Below are 17,367 nucleotides of genomic sequence, written 5' to 3'. Positions count from 1 at the left end.
GCCTTCTTCCTAGTTGCCTGAACCCCGAATCTGAGCATTCTTGCCTCCATCTGCCTCACCCTCTGCGGTTCATCCATCCCCCACTCCCGTTGACTACTAGCGCCCAAGGATCTCTCTGAGTCCCTCACTTTTCTCGATCCTTGTAGCTCCTTCTCCAGCATCAGTCCTCCATCGTCCATCACCTGGATTTCTGCATCTCTGCTCTTGCCTCCTTTCTGCAAGTAGTGCTCGCTCCTTCTGCTCCTTCCTCCCCCAGTTCGTGCTCCTGCCTGAAATCCTCCACCAGCTAGCCCCATAACTTGGAAGAAAAACTTTTTTTTTTTAAGGCTCTATTTGTGTGTTGTTCCTCCTTACCTTTCCAGTCTCATGTCTTGATCCTGTTCCTTTGGTATCTGCCCCCTCCCTTTCTCCTCACTCCCCTTATATTGAATTCCTCTATCCCAGGATTTTTCACCTTCAAGCCTTCCAGCTGTGATTCCTTCTGCCTGGACTGGCCCTTAACTTCCGGCCTCCGTAACTCCTTATCCTTCCAGTCTTACCATGTGCCACTTCTGAGAAGCCTTCCGTGCTTTCCTAAATCTGGATTATTTGCTTCCTTAGGTTAGCATGTGTTGTAGGATACATTGTTGCTGGAGACTCTTATCTGCTGCACCTGCTAGACATGGGCTCTGGGACAGGAACAATCATATTCTTGCCATATCTCGGGTTCTAGCTTCTAGGACCCTGGTTCTAGGACCCTGGTTCTAGGACCTCAGGACACATGCCAGAAAGTTTAGTTTTTTTTTTTCCCTGAAAGGGATCAGAGATGCAGACTCTCTGAGCCCAAATTCTTGGAGCTTTAAATATATTCTGTAGATTCAAGTTTGACCCCAGTATGAGAATTCCATGCCTGTAGTTATAGAGGGAGCCTGACCAGAGCAGAGCGATTCACACACATACAATAAATGTCCATTTTATTAGGAAGTGAGTCTGCTTTTCTCTATGTAAGTAAAATAGCCTATAAAAATAGGTACCTTGAAATAAAATGACTCTTAGCCCATCTCCTTTCCCCTCTCCTTTCACACCACCCACTGGGGGGAGTACTGTTGACTGGAAATATTCAATATAATATTCCACTAAAGAAAGTCTTTTGGTATTCGCTTCTTAAAAGCAACAGTACCAACAACAATAAAACCACCCTGAATCCAAGAGCCGGAGCCCCAAATCTCCTAAAACATTGGGAGTTCTTATAAAAACATCCCCTCTGTGTTCCCCTTAGGCTATTGAAAATGTGTGCTTTGGTTGGAGTTCTCATGTGGGCCTCCCAGCGCAGCGCCTGGGTGACTGGTTAGCCATACCTTGGAGCCCCGGTGACAGCTCCTGGAAGAAAGCGGGCTGCCATCTGAAGCCCTGGGTGCATCTGGCGTGACTGTGTATGCAGCCTACATATAACCTTTGAATGTTCACACTCTCCTGAGCCCTGAACCCAATCTCTGTTTAGCAGGGACATCTGAAAACTGAGAAAGTTTTTCTATCACCAAGAAAATGCTATTCCCCCACCCACCAGGGACCCCAGAGCCAGAGCGGGTCATTCCGAGGCCAACTCTGGCTTGAACTCGGGGTTTGGGGGTGGTGGGTTGCCTTGGTCACCAGCACTCAGTTCCTTCCTTTGCCTTCAAAGGGGTCCTGCTGTTGCTGGTCCTCACAGCTCCCGTAGGTCAGCACCATCATGTCTCCGCGATGTCACCGTATTGCAACCATGAGGCTTGTTTATAGGCCACGATGCTGTAAGAATTGACAATCCAGAATTACAAGCCAACAACTGGAATGAGGCAAAGGGTGTGCCTTTTCCTCCCCACCAACAGCCACCTGAGAGGCTCTGTCCCTCATGCCCGGGAGGCTGTTTGGAGTTGGGAGATGGCGGGAGGAAACTTCTCCCACTCCAGGCCCGTTCCAGTCCTAAGACATCTCAAGACCTTTACGTCTACACTTTCCATCTCACTTCTGCCTGATGATGACCTCCCACGTGTATTTCAAGGTCAAGACTGGCTAATCGCAAGCAGAATTGGCTATCTCATCTTCTGCCTTTCCATAGCCCCCTTCCACAAATCCTCATTATGTTGTTTGCAAATATTTGTAGCTAAGGGGATGCATAGGAATTAGGAGATCTGAGGCCAAGTCTTGGATCTATGTGAACTTCGGCCTGTACTTCAGCCTGTCCTTTGGCCTGTCCTTCCACCTCTGGGGTCCTCGGTCTTTCCTGTGTTTGAGCCCTAGGAGCCTCAGAGTCTAAGTTAGAGCACAGCTCTTCCTGGCTGATGGCCAGCTCCTGGAGCTGCTGGATGGGGTATGAATGAGAATCCAAACCTTCTAAGGGAGAGCTTTGTGAGCTCTTCCCAAAACTCTGACTTTCCATCTTCCATAAGCCACAGGGCTCCACAGGGAGAAGCACTTACTGTACTTGAAACAAAACTCATTGTATTACTAAGCCGGCAGGAAAGCCCAGCAGTGGAGGCAGCTACCCACAAAGCCGTGAATGCCTGGCTGCAGTCCTGACTCCAGCTGAATCCTGCAGAGACCTGACCACGTAGACCCGATGGGATGGCCAGCCCTGCCTTCAGGTCAGCCAAGAGGCAGCTCTGGGGGTTGGAGGTTCACCGTGCTGGTCAGTAGGGGCCACACCCTTCCAACAGAGGATGCTTTAGATCCTTTTTGAGTACTCTTTACATGCCAGGCTCTCTGCTGGGCACAGACTATCCATGCTGAGCCAGAAAGCCATGGTTCCTGCCCTCAGGCAGCCTAACATCCAGTGGGCAGGCTTATGAAAAGGCAATCACTAATCATCAGCTGTCATGCTATGAAGGAAAGTACAGGAAGCTTTGGGATCATATGATAGAAGGACCTAATTTAGGTTGGGAATGGGTTAGGACCATAGCCAGTTGGGTTAAGAAGGAGGCACGGTGCAGAAGGGAGAAGGACACAAGGGGCAACCACTGGGGCTGAGGCATGGGGTGGGGGAGGGTGGTTAACAGCAGCAGCAGGCACCAGGGAGGTTGGCAAGCCCGGACTCTGTGGGGCCTTGTGGTCCATGGACAGACATTCAGGTTGTATCCTAACAGCAGTGAAAGCCAAATGCAGAACTTTGAGCAGGAGATGACATGATCTGTTTAAACACTTGAAGGAAATTGCTCTGGGCACCTGGTAGAGGGAGGATGGGGTGGGCACAAGAGTGGACATGGGGCTAACGGTTCAGAGGCTAATCCACTTTTTCAAGTGCTCAGGCCTCGGGGTGGTAGCAGTAGCGATAAAAAGAAAAGGATGAAATCTAGGGCTATTTTGAAGATGGAGTCAATGAGGTCTGATGGATTAGCGGTAAGGGGAGGTAGAGAGGAGGGAGGAGATTGGTGACTTGGGTTTCTCTTCCTGAGAGAGTGGCGGTGCCTTTTAGTGAGGTAGGACAGGCTGGAGAGGGAGCAGACGTACGACGGCATCAAGAACCCAATTTTGGAAACTTAGTTGGTAATTCCAAGTTTTGAAAGTAGTTTGCTCAGAGAGAGAATATGAAGTGAGATCCCAGCGAAGAGCCCTAAAGAATCTTCCATTTGGTGGTTTGTCAGGAAGAAGCAATAAGGTGTTGAGAAAGCCCAATGACAGTGGAGAGAGACCAGTGGTGTGGGGACCGTGAGGAAATCATGTGGGGTGAGGACCACAGGGAGTCCAGTGGCTTCAGCCTTGAAGAGTTGTTAGTGGCCTTGATGAGAAGAGCTCTGGTGGTCGGGGGGGGGGGGGGCTCAGATGGGTGGGAGATGAGGACGCAGCAAGGGCACACCAGCCTTTGCAGAAGCTGACCGTGAAGCCAGTGGAGGTTGAGGAGAGATTGGGTGGTAGATCACATGTCAGTTCAGTAAGCATTCAGGAGAGAGTGGCTCGCTCTCGCGGGGAGGGAGCTCTCTAAGGAGACAGGACAGGTGGCACCCTGACACTGGTGACTCCTCTAAGAAGCAGTGCCCTGTGCTGGGTCAGAGACAGCCTGGATTCAACCCTTGTCTCTGCCACTTTTTGGCTGTGGACATTTGGTAAGTTACAGAACACCCTAGAGTGTCTATCTCCTTATTTGCAAAAATAGCAATAGTAATGACCTCGAAGTACTTTGGGGGAAGATTAAATTCATTAAATATATGCAATATTTTAAGTAGTAGCTGGCCCATGATAAGGGCTATTTACATGTTTGCTATTGTTACTATTAATTTAAAAAGGGTGGGGAGGGCAGAGAAGAATCAAGTGGCGAGTAGGTCACAGACGGGCAGAGACAGTTACTCCTTTAACATCTCCCAATTGCACATAAGAAGAGCAAGTAGGAGAAGGCCGGTTCTCAACAGTAATGTGAAACGGACTCACTTTGGGACCAGAATGGGCCGGGGACACAGTCCCTTCTGGCAAGCAGGTTGTTGGCAGCTCTGGCCCAGAGACCACTCCTCCAGCATTCTGCCCTCTGCTGCCTCCTCTGTTCCCTGCTCTCACATGCCTTCCTGGGCTTCGATGTCATTAAAATGTAGCTTTTCTCTCTGTGGTTGGAAAGTTCTACTGTTTTTTCCCCCGGCGCTCTCACTTGATTGATTGATGGTACCGCCTTGGCCTCTTCTAACTTTAAGAGTTTTTCAAGATCCTGTTCATTCAGGGACTCCATGGAAGGAAAGGTAATGGAAACACTTGCACCAGACTTCTCCATCTTGGTTGTATATTCAGATCATCTGGAGAGCTTTTAAAAAGTCCTGTGCCCAGGGCTGCACCCCAGATCGACTGAGTAGGAATCTCTGGGGGTAGGATCCAGACATCAGTGACTTTTAAAGCTTTCTAGGTGATTCTAGCATATAGCCAATGAGGCTTTATTTTCTCATGTGTCTCTTTACTGGTACATGACTGTGAGAGAGAAATAATGATCAACTACTTCAGTGCCTCATTCCCGTAAGCACTCAGGTACTTATTTGATAGATTCAAGATCCTGTCCCTGCATCTGTGATAGAAAATCGCGAAGACCCTTCAGGGCCTGAGGAAGACACCGTGCATGGAAAGTCTGACCAAATCCAAGCACACATTACATAGTGTCCTGGGGTGAGAGGTCAAGAGAAGCCCACCTCCTTCTTTGTGTAGAAGTCTCTTACGCAAGACCAGCATCCCACTCAGTATACACAAGAAGCAGCGAAACAGTAGAAAGGAACCAACTACTGTATTTTCTCATGGCTTTCATTGGTCCATTTATCTAACTATGCCACACATTAACTACTCAGGCTTGTTTTCTTTTGTTCTGTTTTCCTTTGTTTGTTTATTTAGGTTAAGGAGACTATTTCGCCCATCTCCCAAATAGGGCTGGGTGACTTCCAAGTGGCACAGCTACTAATCCATCACTTACTTGGGCAAACAGCTGGGAAATTGGCATTGCATGCTAAGGTCTAGCTGAGCCCAACCCATTCAGCCAAGTCTCACATAAAAATAGGGCCCAGGAAAAGGCCTTCCCTCCTCCGTCCCTCCCTCTGTCCCGCTGTCCCTCCCTCCCTCCACCCTCCCTTCCTTATTTTCTCATTGGCCCATCTTTCTTTTCTCAACCATGAAGTCGAGCAAAGAGCCTTCATGATTGATGGCTCAAGAGGCTCAGCCTTGGGGCGCCTGGGTGGCTCAGTTGGTTGAGCATCTGCCTTGGGCTCAAGTCATGATCCCAAAGTCCTGGGATCAAGCCCCACATTGGGCTCCCCACTCAGCAAGGAGGCTGCTTCTCCCTCTCTCTCTCTGCCTGCTGCTTCCCCTACTTGTGTTTTCTCTCTCTCTCTCTGTCAAATAAATAAATTTAAAAAAGAAAAAAAGTGCATCAACCTTCTGTGTAGGCAGGGACGTATATTACCATGTGAGAATTCTCACAAGGCCTTACTGCCATCTACTTCCTGCTTCTTTCAGGCTGCCCTCGATTGGTTTCTATTGGGCTGTCTGTAATGCCACCATTACTGACACATAGAGCTCTCTGTGCTACCAGGCAGGTCCCCTAAAATGCAAATCCTTATCAAATCCCTTGCCCCTTAGTGTGGATATATTTACTGTATTCCTTTCGACTGTGGTGGGATTGATACAAGCACGAGAGGACCTCACTGAATGAGAAGGGGTAAACGGGCTTAAACCATCCAAGACTGTGATAATGGAGTAGCCACTATTGCACAGGCCTCTGAGCACTTGAAACATGTGCAAATGGAGTCCAAACTGAGATGTGCCATCAGCATAACATATATCCGGATTTCAAAGACTTAAAAAAACCAAAGCTCTCTGATACTTTTGTAAATTGACTAGATATTAGAGTGATATTTTGGATATATTGGGTAAAATCAAATGTTTACTAGAATTAATTTCACCTGTTATCATTTTTAAACATTACTAGAAAATTGACAATTGCATATATGGCTTGCAGTGTGGCTTGCTCTGGTGACCTGCATGAGAGAGGGCTGGTCAGAGACCATTTTGGTCTGTTTTGGTGATGTCCAAAGCTGGTGCTCTTACCCTGGGAGTGGAGTTCCTCTCTTTGGCTTCTCCAGTGGTCTTCCTGCCTGTTATTTTTCTGACTTGATTGCTCTTATTTGACCAATGAGACAACTCTCACAGAGAGATCAAAGGAATTGCCTAAGTCCTCTAGGGAGCTCCCACAGTCCAGTGGCATGTGAGAGTGTTGGGGCAGGTGGTGAAGTGGCTGAGCCCAGAGACCGCCAGTTGTCAAGCCTTTGGAGGGCATGCCAAGAATACCCAGAAGTGAGGCAGGATGGTTCTCATCTAAAAGGACCTAAACAAAAGGGGTGGAAGTGGTTCACAAGGGTTTCTAATCCCAGCCTCTGATTACAAGGAAGTCTATGAGGCTTTCATAAACAAAGTGAATTACCACACTGCCAGGAAGTATGCCAGCTGCTTGTGGCTGTCTGTTCATTATTCAGGACTTTGGGGGTTTCCCACATTGCCAGATTCCTCCTGAGGAACAGGAGGACTTTTTCTTTGTGGGAGAGCAGACCCAGAACCCACTACCTAAAGGCTGCAAATAAATAATTCTTTATGCTAATAGGCTGGAGGGGGTCCAGTGGGCCCTGACATGTGCCCCAGGGCCTCAGCCCAAACCACAGTCACTGCTCCTGTCTTACCCAATTGGGATGATGGCCAGGAAGGAGAGAAAGGAGGAGAGAGCAAAACAGGTGCCAACAAACTTTTCCATGGTGAGTTGATAGATCTTGTTGTAGACTGTGGAGGTCACCACGCCGGTCAGAGTCAGGGACAGCTGCAGGATGACGAACACCTTTCCTGTGGAAGGGACAGGGGTTACCAAGAAGATGTGCTGCTGTCCCTTCCTTGTTACCCACTAGCTGAGTCTCCAGGGAGCTCTCAGGAGGCTCTGCGTCCTTCCCAGAACTCCCTCTCAGTCTCAGCTCACTCCGCCAGGACACCTGCCTCTATCCAGCTGGATCTTTCCGCAACCCACAGATAGTAGCCTCCTCCCCTGACTGTGGCTTTTCAGTGACTGACTTTCTGAGTCTTTCCCATCCTCCTGTTTTCACCCCCTCTGCCCTGGATGGACCCCAGAGTGTTCCTAGTGTATTGAAGGCAGCTTCTGGAACTCTCTCGTAGACCTTCTGTAAGTCTGAACCCTGTGCTTCAACCCAAGCAGCTCTGAAACGGGCTGGGCAGAGAATTTCAGAGAGATTTCTTTAACGTACCATAAGAGGAGCCCTTGATGAGTTTGGACATTGCTGATCGGATGGTTGTGATGGGGATGAGCGCGAACAGCATGACAGCTCGAGCTGGAAGGAAATCACACAAGAACACTCCTCATGTGCCCTGCCTTGGCCAAGGAGTAAATCAGAAGAAAGCAAAAAGTCTTACCAGGAATCTCCCCTTCCCCACAGACCGCATGGGCTTGCCCTGGATCTAGTGGTTTCTCCACTAGTGGACTAATGCCCGCCCCCCTCCCAGGCAGGCCGAGTCCCTGAGCTCTGACGGTGCCATTGATGCCACAGACCCACTTGCGAGGTGGCAGGGCACAGCTGGCACGGGGATGGATAGTGAAGGCTGTCTTCACTGGCAGATTTAAGTGGCATCTAGGGAAGTGGAGCTGATGTCACTGAGTGACTCAGGACTCTTCACCTTGTCGCCGGGACAGAGGTGTCTTCGGTCACCATTCACAACCCCCTCTGGGAGACAGTTGCAGGAGCTTTGGCAAAGTGCACCCAGGAATGTGTGCCACGTTACACAGCTGCCACGCACCCTTCCTTCCTTATTCATAATCCCAGTGTGGTGTGTGTTTAGGTGTGTGAGTGTGTGGAGAGAGGAAAGGAGAGGTAGAGGTGGTAGGAAGGGAGACAGGTACTCTGGCCTCTGCACGCAGCCTGTCTAACTGGGAGCTGGCCAGGCCGAAGTTGCCATTTTGTTAGGTGTTTTCTGAGACATGGGCCCTCAGCCAAGGGACAGCCTTGTTTTTTCTTGTTGTTTTTTCTAATAGGTCAACCACTAGCCACAAGTGACTATATAAATAAATTAAAATCAAATTTAAAATTCTGTTCTTTAGTGGTGCTAGCCACATTCCAAGTGCTCAAGAGCCACACATGGCCAGTGGCTACCATATTGGACAGCACAGATTTTAGAAGAATTCTACCCTTGTAGAAAGTTCGATTAAAGCCTGGATCTAGAGCTCTCTGCCTGTGGTCCTCAGATGGAAACTTCATTCTACTTCTTTGAGAGAATTTATTACATTGGTTGTGAAAGGCATTTATGGAGAGTTTTTAATCCATTTTTAAACAGCCATGCTTGGCCTGAAATGATTTTAATGAAGGGATCTTTCCAGCCTGATTACTTCAATGTTTTGTCCCTTTAAAACTGAAGAGAAAAAATCTAACCCCTTCTCCTAAGTCCAACCCAAAACCTTCCCTACTGACTGCAGACACCACTGACTGACCCTCCCCTGACCTAGAGCCACGGGCACGGCTCCAATAACCTTTCAGTGGGCAACACAGATAACACAATACAGTGCAACTACATTAACTCAACCGCATGTAATCCTGTCTCCCTTCGTAAGATAGTAGGTTCCATCCCTGGTGCTGAGCTGGGACACCTAGACCACACCATGCCACACCACGCCACGCCACACCACACCATGTCAGCCCCATGACCCTAGGGGTCCACATTTTCCTTGTCCTGCTTCCCCAGGAAAGCCGGACTCACCAATGTAGAACATGTATGTCTCTTTCACAAACGCCAAGAGGAGGGCTCCTGACCCAAAAGACACCATACCGATCATGATCATGGTGGTGTCCTGGAAGCAGCGGGAGAAGACCAGGACGCCCAGGAAGCTGGTGATGAAGACGGTGTAGCCTGCAGCCATGCCATAGCCCACCTGCACTTGGTTCCAACTGAGAGGCTCCCTTAGCATGAAGAGGGGCATCACGTCCACGGTGCCCACCACAGCCAGGTCATATACGACAGCACCCACAAAGAGCAGGGCAATGATAGTCCTTGGGGGCTGTGCCTTCCCAGGGACTGGAGGGTGCCCCACCACACTCTGCTTGTCTAACTGATCGGGATCCAGGGCACGGTAGGTGCCAACCGTGCCAGATACGGTGTCCACCACGGGGAGCGCCCTGCTGGGTCTGGCCACCGACTCAGGGACCTTCAGGACCAAGAGGCTGTAGAAAAGCGCAAAAGCAGCCCAGCTCACGCTGCAGGCGGTCAGCACCAGGCCCTGCCCGGAGTGCCCAGGCATCTGTTTGAAGAGATGCCCAGAGGCCATGCTCCCACAGAATCCTGCCACTCCCAGGATCAGATCGATGAGGATGAGGCGCACAGAGCGGCGACCCTCGGGGGAGCCCAGGGAGCCCAGTGCCATGACACCGGACCAGAAGGCCGAGAAGCCGCCGCATAGCCCATTTATCGCCGCTGCCCCGTACAGCACCTCCACCGGCCAGTCCAGCAGCACCTTGAGCAACAGCCCGAGGCGGGAGAGCAGGAAGCCCAGCAGGGACACGCAGATGGAGATCTTGCGGTGGTAGCGGTCACTGAGCCAGCCCAGCCCGTAGGCAGACAGCAGCGGCGTCAAGCCCACCACGAGGTTGTAGATGATGTAGAAATTGGAGATGGCCCTCTGCTGCTGGTCCTCCTGGGCGTCCCGGGGCGACGGGCTGGTGCTGTGGTTGGAGGAGGCCCCGGCTCCAAAGGACGCCTTCACCACGAGGAGCAGCCCCGCCTCGTAGAGGGAGGCGGCCACCTGCGTGGAAGCCACCACGGGTTCGATCCAGGTCCTCACCTGGAGGCCAGACAGGAGGCCCCTCCCTGGGCAGGCGGCCTCGGGCCCCATGAGGACTCTCGGAGAGGGGCGGGATGTGGTCCCAGAGCGCGAGTGTGCGCCGTGCGGCCGGGTGCGCGCAGGACGGGACCAAGCCGGAGCGCGGGACGCCTGTGACAGTGGCCGGCCTAGCGCGGCTGACCCCCGGGCCCGGCCACTCCTCCCGGCCTTAAAAGGCCGCGCCCGGCCCCCGCCTCCGCCCGCCCAGCCGGGCTGGCGACAGCCCAGGAAGCCAGGCGCCCGGGAGCGCACCGCCCCGTTTCGGCCCCCAGCGTCACCGCCCCCGGGTCGTCGTGTCACGCTGCTCTGGCTTGCGCGGCCGCCTGACGATGGCCCGATAGCCCCCCCAGCTAGGCATGCCCCGGCTTCTCGCGGGGTGCGGGCGCCTTCCCCAAGCGTGTTCTGGCCAGGGCCGAGACGCCCCGGCAGGGAGCGAAATTCGGTTATCCGGGGCGGGCAGGTCTGGGCGAGGGGCTGTGGAGTGCGGTGGGGTGCGGTGGGGTGGGGGGTGGGGTACAGAACCTAGGATTTGTCCTGGGAGCCGGCGGGGGTGGGAGGTTTTTTTTGGTTAGATTTAAAAGCAACGGGGTGGGGGTGGGGTCACCTGGGTGGCTCAGTGGGTTAAAGCCTCTGCCTTGGCTCAGGTCATGATCCCAGAGTCCCTGGATTGAGCCCCGCATTGGGCTCTCTGCTCAGCGGGGAGCCTGCTTCCTCCTCTCTCTCTGCCTGCCTCTCTGCCTACTTGTAATCTGTCTGTCAAATAAATAAATAAATAAACAAATCTTAAAAATAAATAAAAATAAAAGGAACAGGGGTGCGGTAGCAAAGACTTTGAGAGAACTGCTCATATCTCTTTGAGATGTTGATTTCAGTTCTTTGGGATGAATCCCCAGCAGTAGAATTGCTGCATGGTTGGTGGGGGGGGGGGGGGGGGGGGGGGGGGGTTGGTTAGCTTTTTTTTGAGGAACCTCCATACTGGTTTCCATTTTGCATTCCCACCAACAGGGCACAAGGGTTCCACTTTCTCACACCAGCACCAATACTTCTTATCTTGATATCTTTTTTCTTTCTTTTTTAATAATAGGATAGCCATCCTGACAGGTGTGAGTGGTAGGTATCTCACTGTGGTTTTAATTCGCATTTCTCTGATGATGAGTGATGTTGAGCATCTTTTCCTCGTTGTTGGCTGTCTGTGTGTCTTTTTCGGAGAAATGTCTCTTCATGTCCTCAGCCCATTTTTCAGTCGGGCTCCTAGTTTGTGTTTGTGTTCTCACAATTAAATTGTAGAGAACAATTACATACTCACAATTAAATCCTTATGTATTTTGGAGATTAACGCCTTATCAGATGTAAGGTGTGCAAAATTTTCTCCCATTTTGTAGGTTGCTTTTCCACTCCGTTGTTTCCTTTGCCATATAGAAGCTTTTTAGTTTGATGGGGTCCCACTTGTTTGTTTTCAGGATCTGGAAGAGATGTCGGCAGTCCTCTACTCGCTGCAATATTTTTTTTTCCAAGATTTTATTTATTTGACAGAGAGATCACAAGTAGGCAGAGAGGCAGGCAGAGAAAAGAGGGGGAAGCAGGCCCCCTGCTGAGATCATGCCCTAAGCTGAAGGCAGAGGCTTAACCCACTGAGCCACCCAGGCGCCCCTACTCACTGCAATATTATTCACAATAACCAAAATGGGGAAATAACAGAAATGCCCATCAGTAGGTGAATGGATAAACAAAACGTTATATATATATAAATATATATATATTTATATATATATATTTGAATACTATCCAGCCTTTAAAAAAGAAGGAAATCCTGCAATTGGTGACAACATGGATGGACTTTGAGGACATTGTGCTAAGGGAAATAAACAAGTCATAGAAAGACAAATAGTGCATGATTTCACTTACATGAGTTATCTAAAACAGTCAAGTTCAAGAATCAGAGTGGAATGGTGGTTGCCAGAGGCTGAGGAATCACTAATCAATGGCATCTACTTTCAGTTCAGCAAAAAACCAAGCTCCAGAGGTCCTCTGTACAACAGTGCACAAGAATAATACGGTGTGAACTTAAAAATTTGCTAAACCTCCCATGTTAAGTGTTCTTACCACCACTAACAAAGAATCCAAACAACACCTCAGGGAGGAGCAAGGCTCAGCCCTTTCACCAAGCCAGAAGCCTCTGGGAGAAGAATCCTGCTTTGACTCTTCTGTACCTCACGGGGGCAGCTGGTTGAACGGCTTTTGTTCCACCGTCTGAAAAACCAGGGTTGAGAATGGAGTGGGAGCAGGTGCAGCGGCTCTGGTTGGCCTGGAACTAGTGCAGGCCCCAGCCTGCAAGGCCCGGCCTCAAACCCCGGGGCCAAGGGAGAGACAGGGAGGTCCTGCAGCCCTGGGTGTCCCTCCAGATGATAAAACTCTCTGGCAGGGGGTAGATCCCACCAGGAAGAAGAGAGTCAGCAGGTCATCCGCTTCTGAGTAAAGTCCCCAGGGCCCTTTCTCTTTCTCTGCAGTTGTTCTTCCATCTCATGGGCCCACTGTCCTCGGTTGGCCTGAACCCTCTGCTCTCCTAGCTGCCTTGTTTCCTCCTTTAAGCATACACTTCTGCGAAGAGGACCAGGCTGATGGGTGGTGCAGGGACAGTAATGATCCAAGACACAAGACCCCTCTTCGGGGTCACCCCCACGGGTAGAGAGTCAAAACATACAAGCCCTCTCCTTGTCAGTTCAACCCTAGTATAGCCACAGCACCATGGATGAACACGACCCCAAAGCTACCCAAGGGAGAAGACCCAGCTTTGCAGGGAGCAATTATAAAGCCAAATGCATCATGTATTCATGGGAGGCGGGTCTCAACGCTAAATGACTTTGTGTAGGTTTGTGCGCTGTAGGTGAGCTCCCATCTTCTGTCCCTCTCCCTGGCACTGTGTCCAACCCAGCCAAGTCTGCTTTCTGCAAAGAGGAAGACACACCTAGTCTCTCCCTGTACGATGTGCCCTGTGCAACTGGCCTGGTCGCCCCCTCAGAGCTTCCCCACTTCCTTCTTCCTTCCGCTCCTACCTCCCCCTCACCTAGGCCCACCTTGGGAGGGGTTGTTTTCACTCAGCCCATGCCCAGCTCTCCCACTCCATTCTTAACCCCTGTTTTTTCAGAGGCTGGAACAAAAGCAGTTGAACCAGTCTGTTCCTGTGAGGTGCAGAGGCTCCCGGGGATGCGGAGGTTTTAGGGGAAGGTGGTACCCAGCAGTCAGATGTGGCCCTGAGAGTCACAGACAGCCTGAACCGTACGGACCATTCTGGCCACATAACCAAGGGGTCTGTCTATTCTTGGGGTTGTGGGCTCGAGAGGGTACACTTCATCCTCCCTCTTGTCTCAGTTCTCCCTGTTGTGGAACTAGGGGAATTTGAGGGGCCTCGGAGAGCTTCCCACCAGATCTAGGACAGGTCTAGTGGGAGCTGGGACACCGTGATGCTAGCTAGCCAGCCCTGGGACCCTCCAGGCTTGGACCCGAATCCTCTGGCCCAGAAATGAACTAGACCGAGAGCCCTCAGTACCTTTCCCAGTTTGGGCTACTCTGCCTTGCATTGTATTTTCATCCTGTTCCCTCGAACCCCTCCATCTCTGACTGCAGGCTTTAGCTGCTGTCGTGCCTGGCCATCCTCTGTCGCCTAGGCTTCTGGCAGGGTATGCCCTTGAGCCAAGTTGAACACTGGCCCTGCCACTTTAGTCTCTAGGTCAAGGTTGGCTCTGTTCAAGTGCAAAAGTTAAACTCGCTCATCTTTTAGATTGATGAAGTCATACTGTTTGAGTAGCAAAACACTTAAAGGAAAAAAAGGGGGGAGCAGGTATCATTTACTGAGCCCTCACGGTATACTTAGCACTCGGCAGGAATGAATGAACACCGTCCTCCCGAGAAGTCCATCCGCTAGTCTATGACCTCATTTTACGATTGGAGAAACTGGGGCCAGAGAGGTTAAGTAATATGCATAAGACCACACAGCTAGTAAGTTGGGGAGCCCATATTAGGCACTGATCTTTGCAAGTCTGTAGCTAGGTGGAAAACACAATCAGCAGGGGATCTTATTTGAGGGTATGCTCTCAGCCAGCACAGGAATGTGGAGAGGAGCAGGAACACCTTAGTCATGACGAAATTACTGTCCATCAACCCTATATTACACAATGGAGAGCAGCAAAGGAGTGGATGGAAATTTATTTACCAAATGTGTGTCCCAGGCACTTTACAGTCAGGTCGGAAACAACTTTCATTTTCTTAACAGAGGGCTCTGAACTTCATTTTAGAAAGGAACTGTGTTTGTTGGGAAAATGCATGGGATCAGTTAGAAGGTGAAATCCCTAGGCCTGAGTGTCAGCCGCCCGGGCAGCTCCAGAAAGGGGGTGGGAGCTCCCAGAATGAGTCAAGGAGAGGAACTTGTCTGAGGCTCTGGAGAGGGAGAGGCGGGAGAGGGAAAGAGGTGGAGGGGGGGGACAGTGAGACTGGGGCCGGGAAAGGAACACCTCCCCCCTCCCCCCGCAAGTCAGGGTGGGCTGAAGGACTTTAGAAGAATAGAAATGTCTAATAGGGGGTTTAAACAGCTTGCTGTCTCTTGTGTGTCTGTGAAACCTTCCTGAGAGGGCTTCCTGCCTCTTGGGTTCTTTAGAAAAGTCTACTGATGAATGTCTTACGTGAGGGCAGTTTCTTTGTGGAAATCGGTAAAGAAGCTGTGGTGTCGGTCGGGGTCGACACAATGCTGAGCAGTAGTCGTGAGTACACAGGAGGAGGAGGATACCACAAGAACACAAGCCTCCCGGGAATTTGGCTGGAATCTGGGACTGCCTTAGGACTTTCACAGGCTATGGACTTCGGGGAGTTAAGCCACGGACCCAGATCTTGAGGGCCAGAGAGACCCTCGCAGCTGCCCAGCAGACTACGATGATGAGGAGGTGTTATGCTCTTTGTTGTTAATATTTGAGGGGACGAGTTTGGTCTTTCCGCAAGACATTGCAAATGAGGGGAATAGATGCCCTCAGAGACAGCAGTATGCAGTGGAACAAAGTGAAGATGTACAGATTGAGTCCAGGAGGCAGAGATAAGCCTTGTCAGTGGCCAGCTAAGCCCTGTCTGTGAAGGGTTTTCCAGTGGCCAGTCCACCGCTACTGGCAAGAGGCAGCTCCAGTCCTCTTGCATGACCTTAAGCAATCCTCTAGTTATGATTTTACTTCCTAAATATAGCTGCACACAGAGAGAAATGCGCTAGTTATTTGAATAATTACCCCAAATACTTTTTTTTAAAGATTTTATTTATTTATTTTAGAGACCGAGAGAGCACAAGCAGGGGGAGGAACAGAGAGACAAACAGACTCCCCATTGAGCAAGGAGCTCGACATAGGGCTCCGTCCCAGGACCTTGGGATCATGACCTGAGCTGAAACCAGACACCCAACCAACTGAGTCACCCAGGCGCCCCTACTCCAAATAATTCCTTATAGTAAATTAATAAGTTGGCATTCTGGTTTATCTATCTGCCTTTCTACATTGGTTCATTTGGGGCCCTATCTGGAAATGGCTTCCGCTCTATGTGCTGATGAAACAAAGTTTCTTTATTGGACACTTTCCATCAAATGCCGTTTGGACACTTTCCATCAAATGCCATGAGCCTCTTCCTGTTGAAAATATTTTCAAACTCAGTGCCTCATTTGTTCATTCATTACCTATGCACCCATCCATCCACCCCATGTATCCATCCATTTATTTGCAAGCATTCTTTGAGTATCCAGCCCACTAGCAGGTACCAGGGTTGCAAAATCCTTTGCCCTCAAGGATGTTTCAGGCTGCAGAGTTATAAGATGGCACCTGTACTAACATTCCAAGTTGGGTGTCACACGTGAGGTCACTGATGCCTGGCCTTGCCTCCCCCTTCATCGCAGACTCTGGCTTTATAGGATTCCTCTCCACTCTAAGCTCTGCTACCATCCTGAACCGCATCTCAAACAACTGGCTCGACACTGTAGAAGAAGTCTTCGACACCGTAGAAGAAGGACGTCTGATCATTTTGCTGGTCGGGACACATGAACCCTTCCTCTAATAACACCACCACACTGAACCGCTCTCCACTCCACGGGGATATGGGACTCAGCTCTGGCCAATCACAGCCAGTGCCTTGGGCTCACAGTGATTGGCTTAGAGAGGGAAATGTGACGTAAGTGGAGACCAATAAGAACAAGGCCCGGGATTTGGGCTGAAATAGGGAAGAGCTCATTATTCTCTTCTGCGGGTCTTGGACTGGTGAGGCTGAAAGCCTGGTGCTGGCAGCTGTTTTGTTCCCATCTCGCCTGAGATGGGAACCCATGGAGAGGAGAGGGGGGCTGAAAGAGGGGTCAGATCCTGAGGACATCACATGTACTATGGCTGGGGCTAAACTGCTCCTCAGGTTTTTGCCTTTTTAATTGCTGGTTTGATTTGGGTTTTCTATCAAGTCCAAACAAAAGAGATTTGATGGAGTCAAACCCACAGCCTCTCAACTCTAGTGACCTTGCCCCTTCTTCAGCCACAAACCCCCCTGTATCCTGGATCTCCTCATCAAACCTCTCACTATGACCACAGGCTCCTCTTCTTCAGTGTTGCTGCTTCAACTACTTCTACTTCCGTGATTCTTTGATCTAACCAGGACCTACGTACCCCTCTACTAAAGTAAGATGTTCCAAACCGTAGCCTTTTCCTTCTCTTCTCTTCCTCTGCTACTTAACTTTGATTTCCTGGGACATTATTTCAACAACACCCTTCATAATAGACCAGACTCTCTGGTGCTTCTGTGTTTTCAGTGCGCATCAACCTTGGACAAACCAAGTTATCTGCTGGTGCTTAAGTAACGGGGACTGTTGGAAGAAGTGTCACCACAGGGCAGATTTTAATGAGACACTTACTAACTCCAATCTCAAATGAGCCCTCAGAACCAGCTGGAGGTCCTGCGTTGTCTCCCCAGGCAACCCTCGGCCTTCCATTCTCTAAAGTTACCATGGTCAGACATTTGCTGTTCTCTTCAGG

General features: G+C 50.4%; 1 protein-coding gene across 1 annotated transcript; it reads right to left on the bottom strand.

The window, feature by feature from the left end:
- Positions 1-936: 936 nt before the first annotated feature.
- On the bottom strand, positions 937-10,522 carry SLC46A2 (solute carrier family 46 member 2). Its single transcript, XM_059412226.1, has 4 exons — positions 9,217-10,522; positions 7,716-7,799; positions 7,146-7,302; positions 937-1,764 (listed from the first exon to the last, which is right to left on the bottom strand). Exons 1-4 carry the CDS (start codon positions 10,343-10,345, stop codon positions 1,707-1,709), a joined length of 1,428 nt encoding a protein of 475 aa, XP_059268209.1. The 5' UTR covers positions 10,346-10,522; the 3' UTR covers positions 937-1,706.
- Positions 10,523-17,367: the final 6,845 nt, after the last annotated feature.

This window comes from Mustela nigripes, chromosome 9 (assembly GCF_022355385.1).
Source record: "Mustela nigripes isolate SB6536 chromosome 9, MUSNIG.SB6536, whole genome shotgun sequence".
In the NCBI taxonomy this organism is placed as follows: domain Eukaryota; kingdom Metazoa; phylum Chordata; class Mammalia; order Carnivora; family Mustelidae; genus Mustela; species Mustela nigripes.
This window is presented reverse-complemented; position numbering and strand designations above follow the sequence as displayed.